The 18,864-nt window shown below is 36.6% G+C and overlaps 1 protein-coding gene across 2 annotated transcripts in view; it reads right to left on the bottom strand.

Moving 5' to 3' along the window:
• Positions 1-1,279: 1,279 nt before the first annotated feature.
• KIAA0825 (uncharacterized protein KIAA0825 homolog) overlaps positions 1,280-18,864 on the bottom strand; it is a 231,048-nt gene continuing 213,463 nt past the window's right edge. For both annotated transcript variants that reach the window (XM_015280546.4, XM_015280548.3), the window contains exon 20: positions 1,280-3,207. In XM_015280546.4, the coding sequence (XP_015136032.3) occupies positions 3,093-3,207 (115 nt within the window). In that variant the 3' untranslated portion in view covers positions 1,280-3,092. The remainder of the gene's footprint in view (positions 3,208-18,864) is intronic.

Genomic DNA, 18,864 nt, shown 5'->3' with positions numbered 1-18,864 from the left:
ACATAGTAGAAACAGTCTTTGCCATGAAGTCTCAGAGCTGCTGTTAAGAAAGACTGCTTAGCATACAAGAATGTTAAATGAGAGTTAGGTGTCAGCACTAATTATAATGCTTAATTACCTGTGTTGTGCTATCTGATCCAATTCATTTCTGTAGGTATAATAATCTCCTTTCAACCTAGCTCAGCTGAGCCAATAAGGCCAAGTTTTGTCCATCCAGAAATTTCTATTGTACAGAACAGACTTTTTTCCTTATTTTTGGCCCTCTTTTCAGGAGCATTTCACATTGTCAGATTGCACTGGTTATGCAACACAGGGCCAACATTGCAGTCTTCAAATCTGACCATCATTGCCTTAATTTGTTAAGACTGAATGTAAATGAGACATTCTTAGGTTCAGCAAGCACCGAGAAAGAGCCTGTACAAAAAGTACAAAAGCAAAATATTTCAGCAGTATGAACACACCACTCTCCAGAATGAAAGTAGCCTTACATCAATTTTTTGAATCAAAATAACTTTTTTATTATTTGTAATTTTTTTTTATTTAAGAATATAGAGCCATTATTTTATTAAAAAAGCTAAGGAATGCAGCAATCTGTTACAGAAGTACTCCTACTTTTACACAGCTTACAATGTAAAAATAATCAGCTCCTCCAAACGTCTTTAATTTTTCTTCAGTTAAGGGTTTAAGTTTAAAGTAAGCAGTCTTGATAAATTAATGATATGTTTAGCAATCTTAGTTGTTCAGTTCCTATTATTACTGTAATTTCTTTGAAGAAGTACAAATGTTACAAAAGTATCACCAGCATAAGTGATGTTGCCAAGATGATATTTCTTTCATACCCTGAAGGTCAGTTAATGGGATCAGTACATTGCAAACAAAGCAAACCCTGCTATTTGTCACTGAGGAACAAGTTCAAATGTACACTGCCTTGCATTCAGAGACTCTAGAAGCCACAGATACATGTATGTATAAATATGGATAAGGAAAATGTCCAAATAAAATATTGTGCAATGATTCAGTGTTTAGTCAAGGCAGTTATTCTAGCTTGCTAGTTCTGCACTGGTAAGGAGTATAAATACACTACTGCTAGGGAAGAAAGTATTGTAATAGTACTACCCACTGGGTTACTGCTGAATTAGCTTGGCTGGGAGAAAAGGGAGGAAGGGGCATAATGATTTTTTTTTTTTTTAAACATGACTGTTTATAGATTATTCTAAAACCAGGTGTGTTGTGAATTTAAAGCATCATAATCATCTTGGAATAACTCCCCACATGGACATTCCTATTTCAGCGTGAGTGTTTTTATTAACGTTTAGCTTATTTCACTTACAAAGTTGATCCTATTTAGAATAAATGTTTCCTAGAAGCAGAGCTTTTTCACAAAAAGTATTTCAGTAAGTTCCACCACATAGAAATTTAATTATATAACTATCTAAAAAGTTAATTATGTTCATTAGATTTTGATACAAAAAGAAAAAATAGTTTGACTCCAACTTCCACGTACTTACACAGTATTAGTATGGCTTAGAGCATGTATACCTGGTGTCAGAATACTGCACATTCCTCAACAGGCAATTCCTGTTCCCGAGCTTTAAGTCTTAAAACCACAACTAATCTTCAAAGCAAAGAAAAAATTGTTTTTACACTTCATTACTTCTTTATGTTCTGAAATGACTATATCACTGCTAGATAAAAAGCCTATTTTATTCTTTAGCATTTTTGAAGTACCAGTGCCACGCATTCCTTTTGTTGATGCAGTGCTGTAGCAAGATCTTTGGAGATTTGTAAGATGCAGTAGTCTCCATTTTCATTTCAAATGGTCCAGTATTTTATATACATTATTAGAAAAAGAGAAGGAAAAACTGCATTTCAGATTAGACAGCATGGCAGCATTAATGTTAGGATTACCCATGGTCCTGCTGAGATCTCAGGGAGCAAAAAGTGTCTCCCTTCCTATTCAACTGCTCTGATTTATGTCCACTGTAGTATCTGTGAGAAGATGCACTGGGAATAGGAAAAGCTGCAGGTCAGATTACAGCCTTTCCAAGATCTTGCCAGAATCTGTCAGCAGGCAGAGGAATTCATTACCTTGGAATTCCAGCGTAAGAAAAAAAATAGAAAAATGACATTATTTTTATAAAACTGAGGAAATGTTGACTGCCATTTCAATACAAAAATTATTGTCACAACAGCCACTTGTCGTACCCAACAGCCATTTTTAATCCATAACCAAGAACTTAACTGAAAACAGAAAAAAATGTATGTAGGGAATCTCAGTATCCAACAGGGCTTACTTTGAAAATAAAATTTTACTATATTAATCAGAAATAAATATTGAATTCTGCATTATTTACTCAGTTCGCTGTTAAGATAGTTCGTTACTCTCTGCCTGAGAATAATTTTTAAAATAAAAAAATAATCTGAAAACTTTAAATGTTGCCAGTGGGTTTCACTACCTTTGAAGCCACAACCAACTGGGTAGTCAGGACTTTGTGAAGGCAATCAATCTGGTGCCTTTTTTCTTGGGAATAATGACAAGGTGTATCTGTGCAGGACATCTCATCAGAGACTGCATTACTGTGGCCTGTGCCCATCCTTTCTCACACTTCACATGGTTTACTGCCAGCAATAAGCAGAACACAACCACCAGAAGAGAGAAATGGTCCTTGAACTCTTCCCCAGCCCTGGCCCAGGGCAGGCTGACTTGACTCCAGATGGTAGATGCCAACATATCACCAGCATTTGCTTAGAACTTATCCAAAGTTGCATTATTTTTAGATGCCACTGTGAGTTTTATAACTTTAAAGCAGTTTCTGATTTGTCATTCAGGTTTTTGTCTCCACCGTATCAAGATACACCCTCCTTGTTTTGTGACATTGACATTTTCATATATTGTTGCTTGCCTTATGCATGTGTTAACAATTGCCACTTGGATGGGGTGACTAGACAATAACAGGGGAACATACTTTAGTTTAAAACTCCTACTCAATATATATATTCCTGAGATTTCTTCTCCTGTCAGTTAAAACTAAGCCATTAAGTTAATCGTATTGAATTCAGAAAAAGGTGCTACCCGAAACCTGTCAAGGTAATTATTCTTCTTTATCCTCTGAGGTAGGAGTGCTCTGTGTCAGATAAACATTTTTTAAGTGTTCCACCATAACTTTCTCCTCATCTTCAAGATCTGCTCCTTCTTTCATTTCCCACCTGAAAGAAAAAAGATCTTTATATTAATGTTTTAAACCAGTCTTTAGAACAGGAAACCCATACTAAACTTGTTACCATCAATTAATTCCCCATCTTCCTCACCCCACCAACAAACCGTGAAGTGCATCAGTTGACATTGCTGAATCATACAAAACAATTAATTGCTGTGAGGGCTCTCTGCTTCATTCTCTGGTTTATTATACATGTATAACATCTGTCTGTGTGGTCTCCCTGCCCAGGAACTTGTGCAGGCATCCCAGATGAATGCTACCACCAAGGTAGGTGGGTGTTTTCCTCTTTTCCTTTCACCATTGCGGTGAGGAACCTCTTTGAACCTGGGCAAAAGTAGTGCAACCTGTCATTCTGAAAGACCACTTTAACAGTCAGATAGATTTATTTTAATTAATGTGATTTGTTGTGTATTTTTGGTTGAGTTGTTTGATGAGAAGAAAGACAACTGAAAACACTAAATGGAATAAATTCAAAACAGTTATTGCTGGAGGAATAATGCACATAAATCTAGCAGTCTTTGCTAATGGAAGCTTAACAATGAATCAGCAGATTCCTTTTAAAGCTAGTGACTTCATACTTGTCAGCACATTTCATTGAATCTTAAACGATAGTGTTGGTAAAATTCTTCTGTGTCATCCAGTTTGGACATTCTTTAGTGTTCACTTTATAAAAAGTTATTACTAATACATTACATTATCATTTTATCAAAAAGTAGTCTATTTTTGAACCATTTAAGCAGGTCCAATGAGGATAAGAATGTCTTCTATGCATTTGCTTAACGGTATCCATGAATTAAAGATCTGTGAAATGAGCTTGACAAACACCTGGTCTCTCATGGAATTTTGAAATTCTTCCACTCTTACACTTTTTAAAGTCTGGGGAGTATGATGGATTTTAAGGCACTACTGCAGAGTAGGCAGTAGGACCACAGCGTATCTTTGCTGTTGTAAGTGGGGCAGAAAATCAGGTGTCTGTGCTCAAACGGAGAAACAGTCAATATTTATTCTTTGAAAATTTGTCCTAAATGGAACCTGTTTTTATTGACACAACTAAAATGTCTGACAATTGTTTTGGCAATAGCAATTGGTACCAGTCCAGTAGCCAGTTCAAGGAATGTGAACATGAATGAAATTACTGTCCTGCATTACTTTCAAAATACAAGCCTTATCAATCAAACAGCCAACTCTTCTGTTCTTTCAAATTATTAGTCACATAGCTGGTAGAGAAAAATTCCAAATTCAGAGCTGGCATATATATGTATATATTTGTCTGGCTGCATCTTGGATGATGTTAAATTGACATTCCTAAAGGGTACTGAAACTATGTGAACCACTCCATTGTATCGCCATCTGCATTTTTCATACAGCTCATATAACCACAATTACTCTGAGCATACAGATATGTAGTAAACCAAACTTCCAGTATATTCTTCATATTCAAAAGTAAGCAAGGATTTAGAATAAAATACCATCTCTTTTGTAAACTTTAGAGTAGAATTGGAAGTTTTCATGTTAATACTTGTAGTGTACTCACAGAATTAAACATATGAAATATTCTTGCAAAGACACCAAAACACCAAATAATGCAGGTGAAATGTTGTATGCGCCTGAGGAGAACTACCTAAAACTTTTCTCTGTATGCTTTTCTTCTCTGTAGTGCATACAGCTAATCATGGAGAAAAACAAAACAAAACAAAACAAAACAGTAGAATATTTTTTCAGACAGATACAGCAAAACACTTCAGCACAAACAAATAAATACTGTGAATCACTGAAGCTTTCAGCTGATCTCCTAGACCTCAGATCATGAGGTCAAAGAGGATAACTAGCACTGGGAGAGCTTCTGCTTTGCCTCATAAATGAGGCAAGAGAGGAAGAAGCCTTGGCTTGTGCATCTTTAAGCTAACAAAGTGCGAGGGGAGCAAAATTCAGCATCCTAGGAAGGTTCAAGTGCTGCAGCTCAGGTTTCCTTTGCAAGGTATAAGCATGCCATCCTTGCATCAATACATCCATTTATATAAAAAGGTATACAGGACTACGTTCCATTATATGTTTGTTTCTCCACTGTACTGAGTTAGTTATGAAAATATTTTTCAATCCATCCTTTAAACACCATGCAGGATATTTTAGCAGGGTAGTATTTAATACATTGTGATACATCAGTGACATTGATATTCTGTTGTGATATTGCAAATATTTTGTAAATTGTACTTATAATCCCATGGAGGCACTTTTAAAAAAACTTAGTAATGATTATATCATACATTACGCTGCTTGTTACAGACCAAAGGATTATTGCAGTTGACAGCAAAGCAGTAACATTCTAAATGTTAACATACATGGTCATATCCCTATATGAGTTACCAGAAGTGATACTGACTGCACATGCTGGAGTTTGCTACTTTTTTAGAAATTTCCTTGAGAAGTTTCCTTCTCACTGAGAAGTTTACTCACTGTTCATTATTTAGAGCAATTGTGTAAAGATTAAAGAGAAAAATCTGCAAAAAAAACCAAACCAAACCAAACCAAAACAAAACAAAATAAACCAAAACAACAAAAACCCCCAAATGGAGTAATAATAAAAAAAAAGAACAGCGGGAGTAAATATTAGGAGAATTAAAATGAAAAGTAAGAATGCTATTCAATTCAGATGTATTTTGAACTCAAAAAATCTCCTGACTGGTTTTATTTGAGCAACAAACCATGCCCTTTTTAAAGCTTATACAAAACAATGCGTGAAAAGTAAACAGTTTACAGAAAGGGTCACCTTATTATAAATATTTCATAGTGGCATTTTATGTATTCATAACAGTGCTTAGGTAGTATTTTGACATCTATTGCTTTTCTTAATAATTACAAGTTTTGACAAGGACTTGCTAAACCTTACATCATACATAACTTCATGGGAGGAAAAAAAAAGCCACAACAGAAAATGCAGCCACTGGAAATAAAATGGATGTTTGCCATACTGACACCATTGCTATTCCTATGGGAAAGCAGGTCCTGCTGTAGAGAAGTTGGTAAGTGTACAGCTGTACATCAGAGAGCTGAAAATATGCACTTCCTCATGAATAATAACAGCAATGTTTAATAATTGCTCCGTAGAAAAAACTAGCAGTACATTTGATGATGGTGATATAATTCACATCCAATCTAAATCAGACACAGACAATGCCATTCAGGTATGCTGTCACAGGTAAATATTAAGGTTTAAAACACCCTGAGCTCTTCAGTTTACATATTTTTATTTTGGTGAATTACCACTGGAGAGTTTTACAGACCATTTTCAAGAGGAATTCTGATAAAAGCAGTAAGCACAAGGAAAAGAAAGGTCTTTTTGGCCACGCATTGCAGAAGAATAAAATGAGTCAATAGTGGGAAAAGAACAAAAAAGAGGTGCTTAAGCTTATCTCACATTCATTTTTGTGTTTATGTGTTTTAATGTTGTTTCATGTAATGTACATGAAAATATTTTCCACATATTCATTTTCCTCAGTAAGCTGTTTTGCTGTAATTTTCAAACTCCCATCTGAATGAATTTATTTATAAATAACACTATAATCTGAATGAGGGAGAAGAAGGCCATAATTTGCGCATAAACAACTAATCAATACAATTTTGTGAAACGGAAACAAAATTCATCCCATTGTTTCATAGGTGCAGTTTTCCTGCAGGGGACGTATTGCTCACGCACTGCCAGCTGTGGCGCAGTCCCTGCAGCTGTGCAGCCCTCCCAGCTCAGCTGGCCCTGCTGTCCCAACTCCACTTACGGAATATTTTTCATGTGCAGGCATTTCCCGCAACCTTTTAAACTTGAGCAGACGTGAAATGATTAATGGTACTTTCTCCAAAAGAGGTCTCCGTGTTGTCCCTGTATTTGGTCTTTGCATAATATAATTATATTACCGACTGCTTGATGAAGGTGGGATGAACATTTTTTTTGCCAGCCATTCATGAAGAAAGAGACAAGTGACCAAGTAGGCATGAAGCAGGGAGTTTTGGTAATAAGTTTTTGCTGTTTGCAGCCCTGACACTAATTGTAACCCACCATCTCACATCCTGTTCTCAGGTCCGTGTGGGAGCTGTATGGGTTTTGGTGAGATTTCCAACACCTTAGTTGAAACAGCCACTATCTATCTCCACGTGGCCCTTACAGCCACACATCTACACCTGAGATGAAGAAAGCGTCGAGTCTGGTAGTTTTGGACAGTTCTCAAAATTTCTGATGATAAAATTCAAATTAAAATGTATTTAAATCTAAATTCAAATTTAAGCTTACATGTAAATGTTTGTTTCAATTGAAAAAAAAATTATCTTTAAGTACGTATTGACATTCTGTCAATAAAATCACTGGTGTTCCCTACACTAAGCTTCAAGGGGTAAAGAAATAACACATTTAAAGAAAATATTATGTCTTGCCATCAGCTCACAGAGCACTTTAATGAATTATATTTTTGCTTCCTGGAGTCTGTGAAAGACAGTCATGCAGTGAGGTCCTGCAGGCAGTGAAGGATCGTTTTATCCATGTCTGTCATGTTGTATCTCACCGTGAGATGAGAAAGCTCAGCAGCTGGTATCTCATTTGCCACTTTTGAGTATTAGATGAATATACACCTCTGTAGCTTTCATTTCCTATTTCAGTTGAAAATATACATTTCATAGTATGAGAAATCATAGCCTATAAAATATTTTTGTCTCTGTGTCTCCATGAGGGAGCCATTTAAATCCAGTGTTTGTCTATAACTTCGAGTCCCAAAAAATCTTTTCAGCTTCTGTGTTGGGCAGATATATTTTTCTAATATTAGTTCAATCAAGTTGCATTTGGTTAATTTTTTTTTTTTTAATAAATCTGTAACTAAGTATTTAACTCCTTTAATTGTAACAGTTCAAAGGGTGTCTACTTTGCTTCAGGCATTTTTGGATTGAATTGAACCCTAATAAACATATGCTCCTCTGAAGGACGTAAAAATCAGAAGTAGAAGGAGAGCCATCAGATATACAGCTTCTGTACCACTGAGCAAGAATCAGAGCAACAATGCTTATGCATGTTGAGATTTTGGTAGTGGTATTCACAATGGAATCACACCAGTTGAGATGAGGTCTTGGTGTCTACCTAACACAAACTAAGTCACACATTTTGTTAATACGAAATAAGCGATATTCACCTGTAGAGAAAACTTATATTGCTTTCATGAAAATGTATATGAAAAAAGTGTCCTTCACCATATTCAGAAGTAAATCAAAACTGAAAATTTCAGTACAACTTTGCTAAATTCTTCTGTCTTACAGATACACAAACAGTACAAAAAAAGGTCTTCCCAGATTTTTTTCAATCAATAAAATAAATTCATTTATTTTCTACAGGAAGGATACAGAGGAAACACCATGAGAATTATTATTATATATATTTGTAATTATTTGTATGCTACAAGACTGGGTGCCAGTCTTGTAAAAAAAAAAAAAAGAAAAAAAGAAAAAAAGAAGAAAAGGAAGGCAGCTATGAAGGATCAACAGTTATGCTCCTACTTCCAAAGACAACCCAAAAGAAGAAACAGTAGTAGGATGTACTGAAGAAACCAGTACATAGGAAACATTTTAGAAAGTATGTCATGAGAAAAGAATAGAGCTCTGACTCACAGGTTAACCTGTCTCAGCTATGAAGTTAAGACATTAGAAGGATATCTGAGAAGTTCTCAGCTGAAATAGAAACTTCACAAGTGTTAGAATAGAATGATGAAAGATCCTTTTCCAGGGCAAGAACATAGATACGAATGTTGTTAAGGACAGCAGAAGGCACGCAGCAAAAATTTTATGAGAAGCTTTCCTGCTGCAATTAGAAAGGAGAGGCAGTGTTTAGCCAGCCTCCCTGTTACTGCTGGTTGCTATCCCATAGCTTTGAAGGATGGTGTCTTAAGCCTCACAGACACCAAGCTACGAGTCGCAGAGAGAGGGAACAGCATTGGAATAGTATGCAGCTTTCTCTTAGGTCTTTTTTAAATTTAACCTTTTTATTTCATGTTTGTAACACAGTCAAAACTGTAGTATCTATAATACCTGAACAACAGTATTTATAATACCTATCATACGTACCTATCGTAAAATAAGAAAGGGATAAGGAAGAGAGAAATCACGCACTTCCAATAGTTCTCTTCTGCACTGCATCAGTCCACTAGCGCTCCTCCTGGGCTAAGGCACCTGAATTCCCATTAGGCTTGTTTTGTCCTGGACCTTGGCCAGCTGGCTTTCCATCACTCCACTGTGAGTCATGGAATATGTGCCTTCTTAAATAGGGGCTCACTGTTGCCCTTTTGTGCATTTGGGAGTGAGTTGGATCCTACAATATCACGAAGAAGTGAAGACGTATAGAAATATATGTACATCAGCAGGATCCTAGAAGTATAATGCTATTGAGAGATGAAGTGAATGCTGGAACGTTCCTCATCTTGGCAGGCTTAGGGAATTTGCTTGCCACTCTGTCTCACTTTTTTTTTTTTTTTTTTTTTTTTTTCCCCAATAATAAATTATTTGTGTTCAACCTTTGGCTGAAAGATTTTGAAGGACAGGGCAGATTTTAATTGACCTATTCTTGATAAGTAGTTCAATTAAGAGTAATTTAATTAAAGTTTAAATCCAACATGGACACATTTGATTTCAGGGTTTTATAGGTAAATAATGCTGGTTTTTATTCAAAATCATATCTCAATTTGAAACGTATCTTTGATTTCACAATTTTTTTGGCAGATATTTCCTGATGTTTCCAGCTTTTCCAGAAACTAGTGTGCATGAGATGTTTTTGCCTGAAGCAAAATTTTGATTTTTTGTTGTTGCTGCTTTTTAATAAATTTAAAGAGATAAACAAATAAAACCCCCATTGACAACCATTTATATAGCTTCAGTTTGTTAGATTTGTGCCTTACTCAGGTTTTGTCTTTTATTCCAACTGCTTAGAGTCTTAAGCAAAGTTTATTCACAAAGGATAAATTCCTATGATAGCCATAGAAATAATGGTGCTAAGATCCCATATGCTTATTGCCTGCAGGTTGTATCTTGTCCCCAGTCCTTTATTTCTTCTTTAGACTATCCCAAGAATCTCCAGTGCACAGGTGAAGCAATTTACATGAGTCTCTGAACTAAGTAAGAACATTTGTATGCTTGATCCTGCAAATTCACACCATATATCAAATACATGTGCACACGCATACATACACTCATGTGAGTATAATGCATGATCACAGAAGACTCATGATGCTGGGATTCAAATGGAAGATTTTATGGAAATAAGGGGATTAACAACACTATGCATAAGCTATATGTGCCTGGAAATGACTCTTTAAATGATTTTGCATTTTCTATAATTTTACATAACTTGTTAATCATTTTCTGAAGAACTGAAGAGACATACATTCACAAAACAGAAGTATCTTATCAAAGTGTTGGCAACATTTCCATTAAGTGAATATGATTTTTACCTGCGTAGAGCTTGATACCCAAAAATGCGTCTACTAAAAATATCCAGCTCTTCAAATCATGCACTACTTGTTCCCTCTCCTCAACTCTCCCCTTTTATTTCAATTTACAAAGACTTTCTGTAATGAATGTTGAAAACCCAATGTAAGTAAAGCATTATAGTTTCAAATGTGGTTACTATGACATAAGTGCATTCTGTAAATGCAAACACAAGTTACGTCTGCTGAAAAATTGCATTTGATCATTTGACAGCTTTTAGTGATCTCAAGTTTGACTGCATTTAGAGTGAAGAAGTGTTTTTTCTGCCTTTACACAGAATTTCCTGCAACACTGTGTCCATTGCCTTTAGTCCTCCTACTATGCACTGCTGAGAAGAGACTGCCATGAACTCCCCTCATTGAGGAGGTGTACCCCCTCACACATCTGAGCCTCCTCCATGCTGAGCAGTCCCAGCTCTCTCGGTCTCTCCTGCTTTCATCATATTTCTTCTTACCATGTGGAACTACCCCAGATGGCACACAAGCACCATGTCTCCTTCACACCTGTAGAAATCCTAGCAGGCAGCCCTACCAAAAGAAACATTAGACCCATCATTAGTGCCGTCCCATATGGCATAGTTGTCCCTCCTCATGCATGCTGCAGCTGCATTGCGCTCTGACTATGATGCGTTCATGTAACTAAAGATGGTATTGTAGAATATTTCTACATGGCATGACAGAGTGTTGTAGATAAATGCCAGAGACAGTGCTGAATGAGCTCCTCACAGTTCTGGAAACAGTGCAGCTATGTTTGCACGATACTGGCCTGAGCTCAGATAGCCATATCTGCAGTCAGGAGGGCAGAGCAACTCACTTGGATGGCCTTAATTTTGGCATTTTTACACATTCTAAATCTTCAGCTAGCAATTTGAATTATCTTTGGATGTAGTACATTTATATGCTATCTTAAAATTATAGAGCACCTTATGGAATATGCTGACAAAAATCCAATAAAGAATATCACAAGATGGCATATATATATATAAAGCATTTTACGGGACATATAATCCCAGTACCATGTACAAGTAAAATAACTATCTTTCACTGGTATTAAAAAACACCTATTTTAGTGCTGGTGGGTAATTTTCTGGAAAGACAACATGCTTTTAAGTAGTTCTGTCCACCTGTTTAAGCTGAACTGCTTGGAACATGTGGTCAATGTGGAGTGTGTCTCAGCCTTGGTGTCACAGCAGTTGAGGTTCCATGTGTGTCCTAGCCTGCCTAGCGCACAGTTAGCTATGGGACAGTTCCCTCCATCACATAGCACTGTTCTGCTATTTTAGCACAGATGGTTATCAAATGCTCCTACTGGTAAATGTAAGTGCCCATGTATTCCCAAGTATTGTGGATGAGCCCACAGGAATAACATCACTTCATGGGAGTCACCTGTACCCTGAGGAAAGAAAGCCAGTTTCCTTTACATTATTTTATCCATACAAACTTGTCCTCATATAGAAAAATCAAACTGGTTTCAACTTTTGTAACAGCTTTTTGCAACACTTGAAAAAATGACATAAATTTGCCTAAACCAGGTATCTGTGCTATACATCAGTACTTCATTTCCCTGCCTGAAACTTGCAGGGTAAATATGGTCCCTCCAATAAAGAGCAGTATGTGACCACTGCCTTATTTCTTATCCAATAGGAAATAGAAGTCTAATACATAAAATCCACAATAATTTATTTCAGGTCTGATATACTTTTTGAAAGGCAACACTATGGAAGCTGTGCACAAAATGACATGACCATTGATGGCAAAAACTGAGTCAGGATGAATTCTTTAATGGTAGAGATTGAGACACGCCAAAAATAAAACAACATAGGGGATGGAAGGGCCATAATAAACTGGCTAGTTTCTATTGTTAGGTACAGAAAAACTTCAGATGCAGAAAAATTCAGCAAGCACTTAGGCCTAACAGCTGCTTCTTATTTATTTTCAAAACTTTGTGACAGGTTGTGCAACCCTGTCTCACACTCCATGGGAACTGCTGGGGATATACTGAAGAAGCAGCAGGTAATGCGTGCAGGGGTACGATTTCAAAGAAGAAAAACATAATCTACATTTAAAAATCTACATAACCTGGCAAATCAATTTCAGACTAGCAAACAGGTGAGTGAACAAATTACAGAGAAGGAGATGAACATAGATAAACAGGGTTTCTGTCCACAGTATGCGTCATTGTCAGCAGGTTAACACCTCTTTCTAGAAAGGTTTACACTAAATAAGTAAATAAATAAATGACCTCTTTTATGTTTGGAACTGAAAATCTTACTGTTTTCCCCACTTTGCTCTAAGCATCATCTCCATGCAAGAGATGATGCACTATCTGTACCAGTGTAAGTAATGTTTACATTTAGAAATGAGGAAACTGTATCTGGAAAACATTGTCACAGATACTACGAGAAAGGTGAGTGAAAAGAGGACTGAAAATTCTGGAAATCATTCAGACCAGCACCTGGCAACTCAGGTAAGGGAGAGAACTAGAAGAAACTCCTCTATAGCTTTTCTGAAAAAAAAAAAAAAAAAAACAACTGTTAAGGAACTGTGTTGTCTCTGTTCTCTGCTTAGTTCAGGTCACACTTAAACTGCTGTTAACTGGAAAAAGATGAATAAACGAAGAGATATTTCATGTGGTTTTGCACTGTTACAAAGAACAGTGACTCTATAGAGCAGCAGGCCAACCTCTCCTGCATAAAACCAATCTTGAGGACAGTACTGTAAATAGTTTTTCCTATGTTTCCATTCATGCTGTAGCAGCTGAAAAGAGAGATGATTTAACAGAAGTGTTACATGCTGAAATGCCTTAATATACCTCTCATTTCTGGTAGCTTTTTTCCTCACCTCCCTTCTTTGGAAAGTCAAATGCTACCGTACAAATATTGTTTTAAAGACTATGAGGCTCTAGTTTTCAAATTCATCCAGTAGAACAATTTAAACTATAATATTGGTTTTATTAATGCAAGAGGTGACTGAAGGATTTTGCTGTACTTAACCTAGATGCTAAAGGAAGTGATCTATTAAATTATTTTTCAGTACTCTTCTTAGTGTACCAAACACTGTGATACAAAGAGAAAAAAGAAACCAATACACAAGTATAGTACAGTACAATAAATGCAAACCGATCTGAACATAATCTATCTCCAGCAAACATTTAATTAGTTTCCTATCAGGCTAGTGAAAAGAACATTCGGCAAATGACTCACAAAACTTACTGCTGGCATTACTTTCTAGGCTACTTTAGCTGAGGGAGGTATTATTTAACAGAAAAAGGAAAAGGCAGTTTTACAGATGGCTGTCTAACGTAAAGATGATATCAGGAATGAAGGTTAGAGCAAGGAGGAGATTGATAAAGACATGCAGGAGAGCAATAATACCATGCAGATTTCTGGTTTAGACATGTAGATGTAATAGAATTCCACACGATTGTTGTTACTACCACCTATATTTCAAGGACTGCTCTGAAAGTAATGGCTTATATTTTATGACTTTGGCCTATGACATCAGAAGCGGATGCTGGTAGTACGGCAGGAGGGGTTGGACCTTCTCACCAATATCCCATTCCATGTTGTTGCTGTGTGACAGATGGCAGTAGAGGGGCAGTCTGACAGAATGTTGTCTGACATGGAAGTGTGGATGAAGCAAAGGTGTGTCACCAAATTCCTCCGTGCAGGAAAAGATGGCACCCACTGACATTCACTGACATTTGTTGAATGTTGATGGAGACCTAACAGTGGGTATGAGTACAGTGAGGCACGGGGTGGTGTGTTTCAACAGTGGCGACAATGACAGTGAGTCACCTCTGCTGGTGCAGACTGTTACGAGTGCAGCACACAGGCTCTTGTTCTTCACTGGTGAAAATATTTTTTATGGCCGTGCACCATCTTTTAAGAGGAAAAAACATTTCAAAACTAGAAATCAAGAAATATTTCTCCTTCCTCTGGGAGTGTGCTGGTTTGGCCATTGCCACCCAGGGAAAAGCTAAACAGAGCTCACATCCTTACGCTGCTTCCTGGTCCAAGTCATGGAGAACAAGAAAAGATGTGCAGGGCTGTCAGGTTGCAGTACCACAATTCAATTAGGATTTCATTAATGCCTTAGCACAAAAGAAAGAAACCTCCACTTTGGGACAGTCTGTACCTTTCCAATTCTAATCACATGCGTGAGACATACAAGGAGGGGTCTCCCATGTGCTGGTGCAATCCCCAGCTGTCAGGCTACTGGCTTTGTGTGTATGCGGATGAACTCTGAAAGGCTTGGGTTTCATCTTGATGCAGTATGGGAACTATTTCAGAATCTCTGACTTAAATATCACTTCCATTCCTTCTTTATTTACCAAGTATACTGAAACACAGCCAATAAAATCTATATGTGATCCAAATATCATACTTCTATATACGAAGATCTGGAAGACCTCCAAAAGACAAATGTAGGTGGAGCCTACAGCATCTGGCAAAATGCCTATAAAATAATGTCATTTTCAGCATTTGAAGCAGGAATTCTAGCCTATTAACTTTTCTGCAGCTGCTTACATGTTTCACAACACATGACACTAAACACTTTGATCTATCCTGATTAGGATGGATTTAAGGTAGCAAAGAGTTAAAAAAATTAATAATTCCTTACCACATTTGAGCTCCTGATAATGCACTTTTTATTTCTAAAAATCAGAAATCAGCACAAAGTTCAGTGCTTTCAGAAAAAGAACAATTCCTGCACAAAGAGCTGCCAAAGAAATAAAGAAATGATGGATATTACAATAAATGAGACCAGGAAGCCAAAGTCAGAGCAATGTTTCTCTTCTTTTTGAAATTCTAATTCTCTCTATATTTCTGCTTAAGTCAGACAGCATTCTCACTACATATTTGTGGAGCATCTTGTGAACTTTATTCTAGGATAAAATATTGAAAGAATACATTGCTGAAAAATGTATTGAAATGGTTTTAATTATTTAGTATTTTTAATAAGAATGATGGATTTAGAAATTACAAGGAGGCCTAGGATCATAAAATTTAGTGACTGATGCAGATGGCACTTGGAATTTTTATTTCATCCTAGCAGCAATTTCTGTGTTTCTGAAGTGTCTCAAGCATCCACAGATATGGCAGAAACTGTGCTGCAAAGACAGAAGTGGGCGCCAGGTAGAAGTATGCTGTATCTGTCTACGCACAACATACTAAAGTCATGACAAAGACATTGTAAATCATGGCTAAGTCACTTCATAGGCAGAGATGAAGTGCTTGTAGCCCACATAAAAATTGTTACGAGCATACAAACCTGTGACAGGTCAAGCACAAAATAACTGCAGTGTTGGCTTGTTATTTTATGCTCATTTAAATCTCAGTCAAATAAACACCAACCTACTCTTTTACCTTACTGACCACTAACCTTTTAACAACCCTGGGCAGCCTGATCTGGTGAGTGGCAGCCCTACCCCCTGCAGGAGGTTGGAGCTAGGTGGGCTTTAAGGTCCCTTCCAACCCACACCATTTTCTGACCATGATTCTATGATTCTATTCTGCCTCTCACCTGCAGTATTGCAGACTGAAATAAAACAAAACAAAACAAACCCCCAACAACCAGATAGAAATACTCACTTGTATGACCTCTCCCTTATAAAAGCTGAATAAAAAATAAGGGTGTTTGAGTAGTATACTCTTCCTTGAATTTGCTTTTCATGGTAAAGCTGTACACCCTAAAAGCCACACAGACAAATTATTAAGAGAGTTAAGAATTGTGGAAGTTGAACTGTTGTGAAGGAGGAGTTTGCACTAACTGCAGCCTAAAGTTGCAGCATGGAAACCCACACACAGATCAACATAAAACTAAGAATTATATGCCCAATTTCCTGGATGTGGGCGAATATTTCAAGTGGGTATCATTGCACATTTACCCTTCTTTTAGTCATTTCTGAGTGAGACAGTAAAGCTTCACACTGAGCAGACATGACTAACTCAAAACCAGAGATCTACAAAGAGACCAAATCAGGGAATGAGAACTGTTGACGCGTGTCACATTACATTCATGTATTTTTCTCTACAGTACTCCTTTAGTAAGTAAACATAAAGGTCTGTTTCTTATGGGAACTAATGCAGCTCTCCTGGAGCGTTTGTTCAGAAAAGATTTGACTGATTTACTGTCTGGTAGTGTAGTCCTGAGAAACAACATGAAAAATCCTTGTTCTCTGCTTTCTTTAGACATATCATTCTAATATTAGCTATCTGTTCTACGTTAAAGATACAACTTACTGTGAGTCTATTAATTAAAACATATCCAAACACACACAAAAAGCAATCTAACAAGAGAATGTTACACATGCAGATCTAATGTGTTTCTGAACAACCGTAAGACGGCTCCTGACAGTGGTAGTCTTCTGGTCGGGGGTGTGATGAGGTACACAATGCATTTAGAAGTCCTTTTTTAAAAAATTCTTTTTAACTGCTCGTTCTATAACTTCCTTAATTTCCTAAATTTGCTGAGCCTCTTTCTTTCTTTATGTTGTGGCAGTGGAGCAGATTGCTGACAGCACAATACCTAGTGCAACATGCCTTCTGCAGCAATTTTATAGGTAATTTCCTCAAACTCAAAAGAAACAACATAGATAGGACGAAGCTAGTCTGTAATTTACTTCTGGATAACAAATTATCAATTTAGGCACTTCTCTAACAAAACAAAAATAATTTTTGTCTCTTAGATTGATTTTTAACTGTGCTATTACAATATTTTTCAATACTACTAGTATCATGCATATTTCATTTTATTTCAGAGATTAAACAATTTGTGGAAGGAAGAGGAGGATAAACTGACACAAAATGAAACAATTCTTCACGTTAAAAATAACCAGCATGAAAACACAGTTGCAAGGAAGGTAAATTATAAAGTATGCATTTATCCAATCATTTTAAATACCATAATTACACTGACTGCTCATCAAAAGACTTTTAAGACTCATTAAAATTATAAAACATTTCTAATTAAATCCATATTTAAATGAAGTTTCTATAACAAATCTACATGGTACTTTAAATCAAACAAAAAAGTTATAGTGAAAAAATCCAATTAACTGAAGTTTTTGTGAGTATTAAAGCTTAATAATGGAGCCACAGCAGTTGCCATTTTGATAAAATTGAAGCTTGCTGTGCTATATCCATCTCGAGCCCAAACTGGTCCCAGATTTATCAATCTTAAGGAAATTTCACATGCCAAATATTAACCTAGAATAAAAAATCCTTTCCTTTCCTTTCCTTTTTCCTTTCCTTTCCTTTTTCCTTTCCTTTCCCTCTTTTCTCTTCTTTCCTTTCCTTTCCTTTTCCTGACAAGTGTGGCTTTTCAATACAACAACTGATGCAAGTGGTTCTTATGGCTAACATTACCTTATACATCATTTAAGTCATGCTATTAGAAGGGAAAAGGAAGGGATCCACACACATACACTCAGCCTCTGTGATTTCAGTGACTGTTGGCCAATGAAGGCTCTGGGGAACTGGGCTCTTGGCAGTTCATCAGTATTCATGTAGGGACTACCACTGCATACCGTTCTTCAGACCGCATCTTTGAGGATTTATAACAGGTTCCCACTTTTGATCTTGAATGGCTTTACTGCTTTTTAACAACAGCGTTAATTTTTTTCACATTACCAATAGCATCACTCCTTTCAATCCCGGCTCTTGCCTGTAGATGTTTAAGTAGGAAGAGTACATCCGTATTACAAATACAACCTGTAACATCCTGTAATTCAACGTATTTCAAATTTAGGTAACGTTAGACACTCTGAGGGAAAATATTTTATGTATTTCTATAATTCTTGCTTTTTCGGAATCTTGATGACAGTTAACCCTCTCCTAACAACACCAAAGCCTTAAAATGACTTACTAAGCAAGCACAATTGATGAACTAATTGGGCTATTCTTTCCAGCTAACTTTCAAAAACTCTTAAGCAGGAAGCACTACTGAATGAATAATTCAGGAATATGAAACTGAGGAGACATATAAAAGATATTAAAAATAATACCCTCTATATGACCACACTCGACCTATCTTCTGTATAAAATCAAATCCTCTGAGAATGAATGTTTTTAAGGATTTTTTCTAACAATGTCTATTACATGTAAAGGGACGAGGACGAAAACTATGGTTCAAATGGA

This window comes from Gallus gallus, chromosome Z, assembly GCF_016699485.2.
Source record: "Gallus gallus isolate bGalGal1 chromosome Z, bGalGal1.mat.broiler.GRCg7b, whole genome shotgun sequence".
Classification (NCBI taxonomy): domain Eukaryota; kingdom Metazoa; phylum Chordata; class Aves; order Galliformes; family Phasianidae; genus Gallus; species Gallus gallus.
The sequence above is the reverse complement of the archived record's forward strand: the minus strand, read 5'-3'. Positions and strand labels throughout refer to the sequence as shown.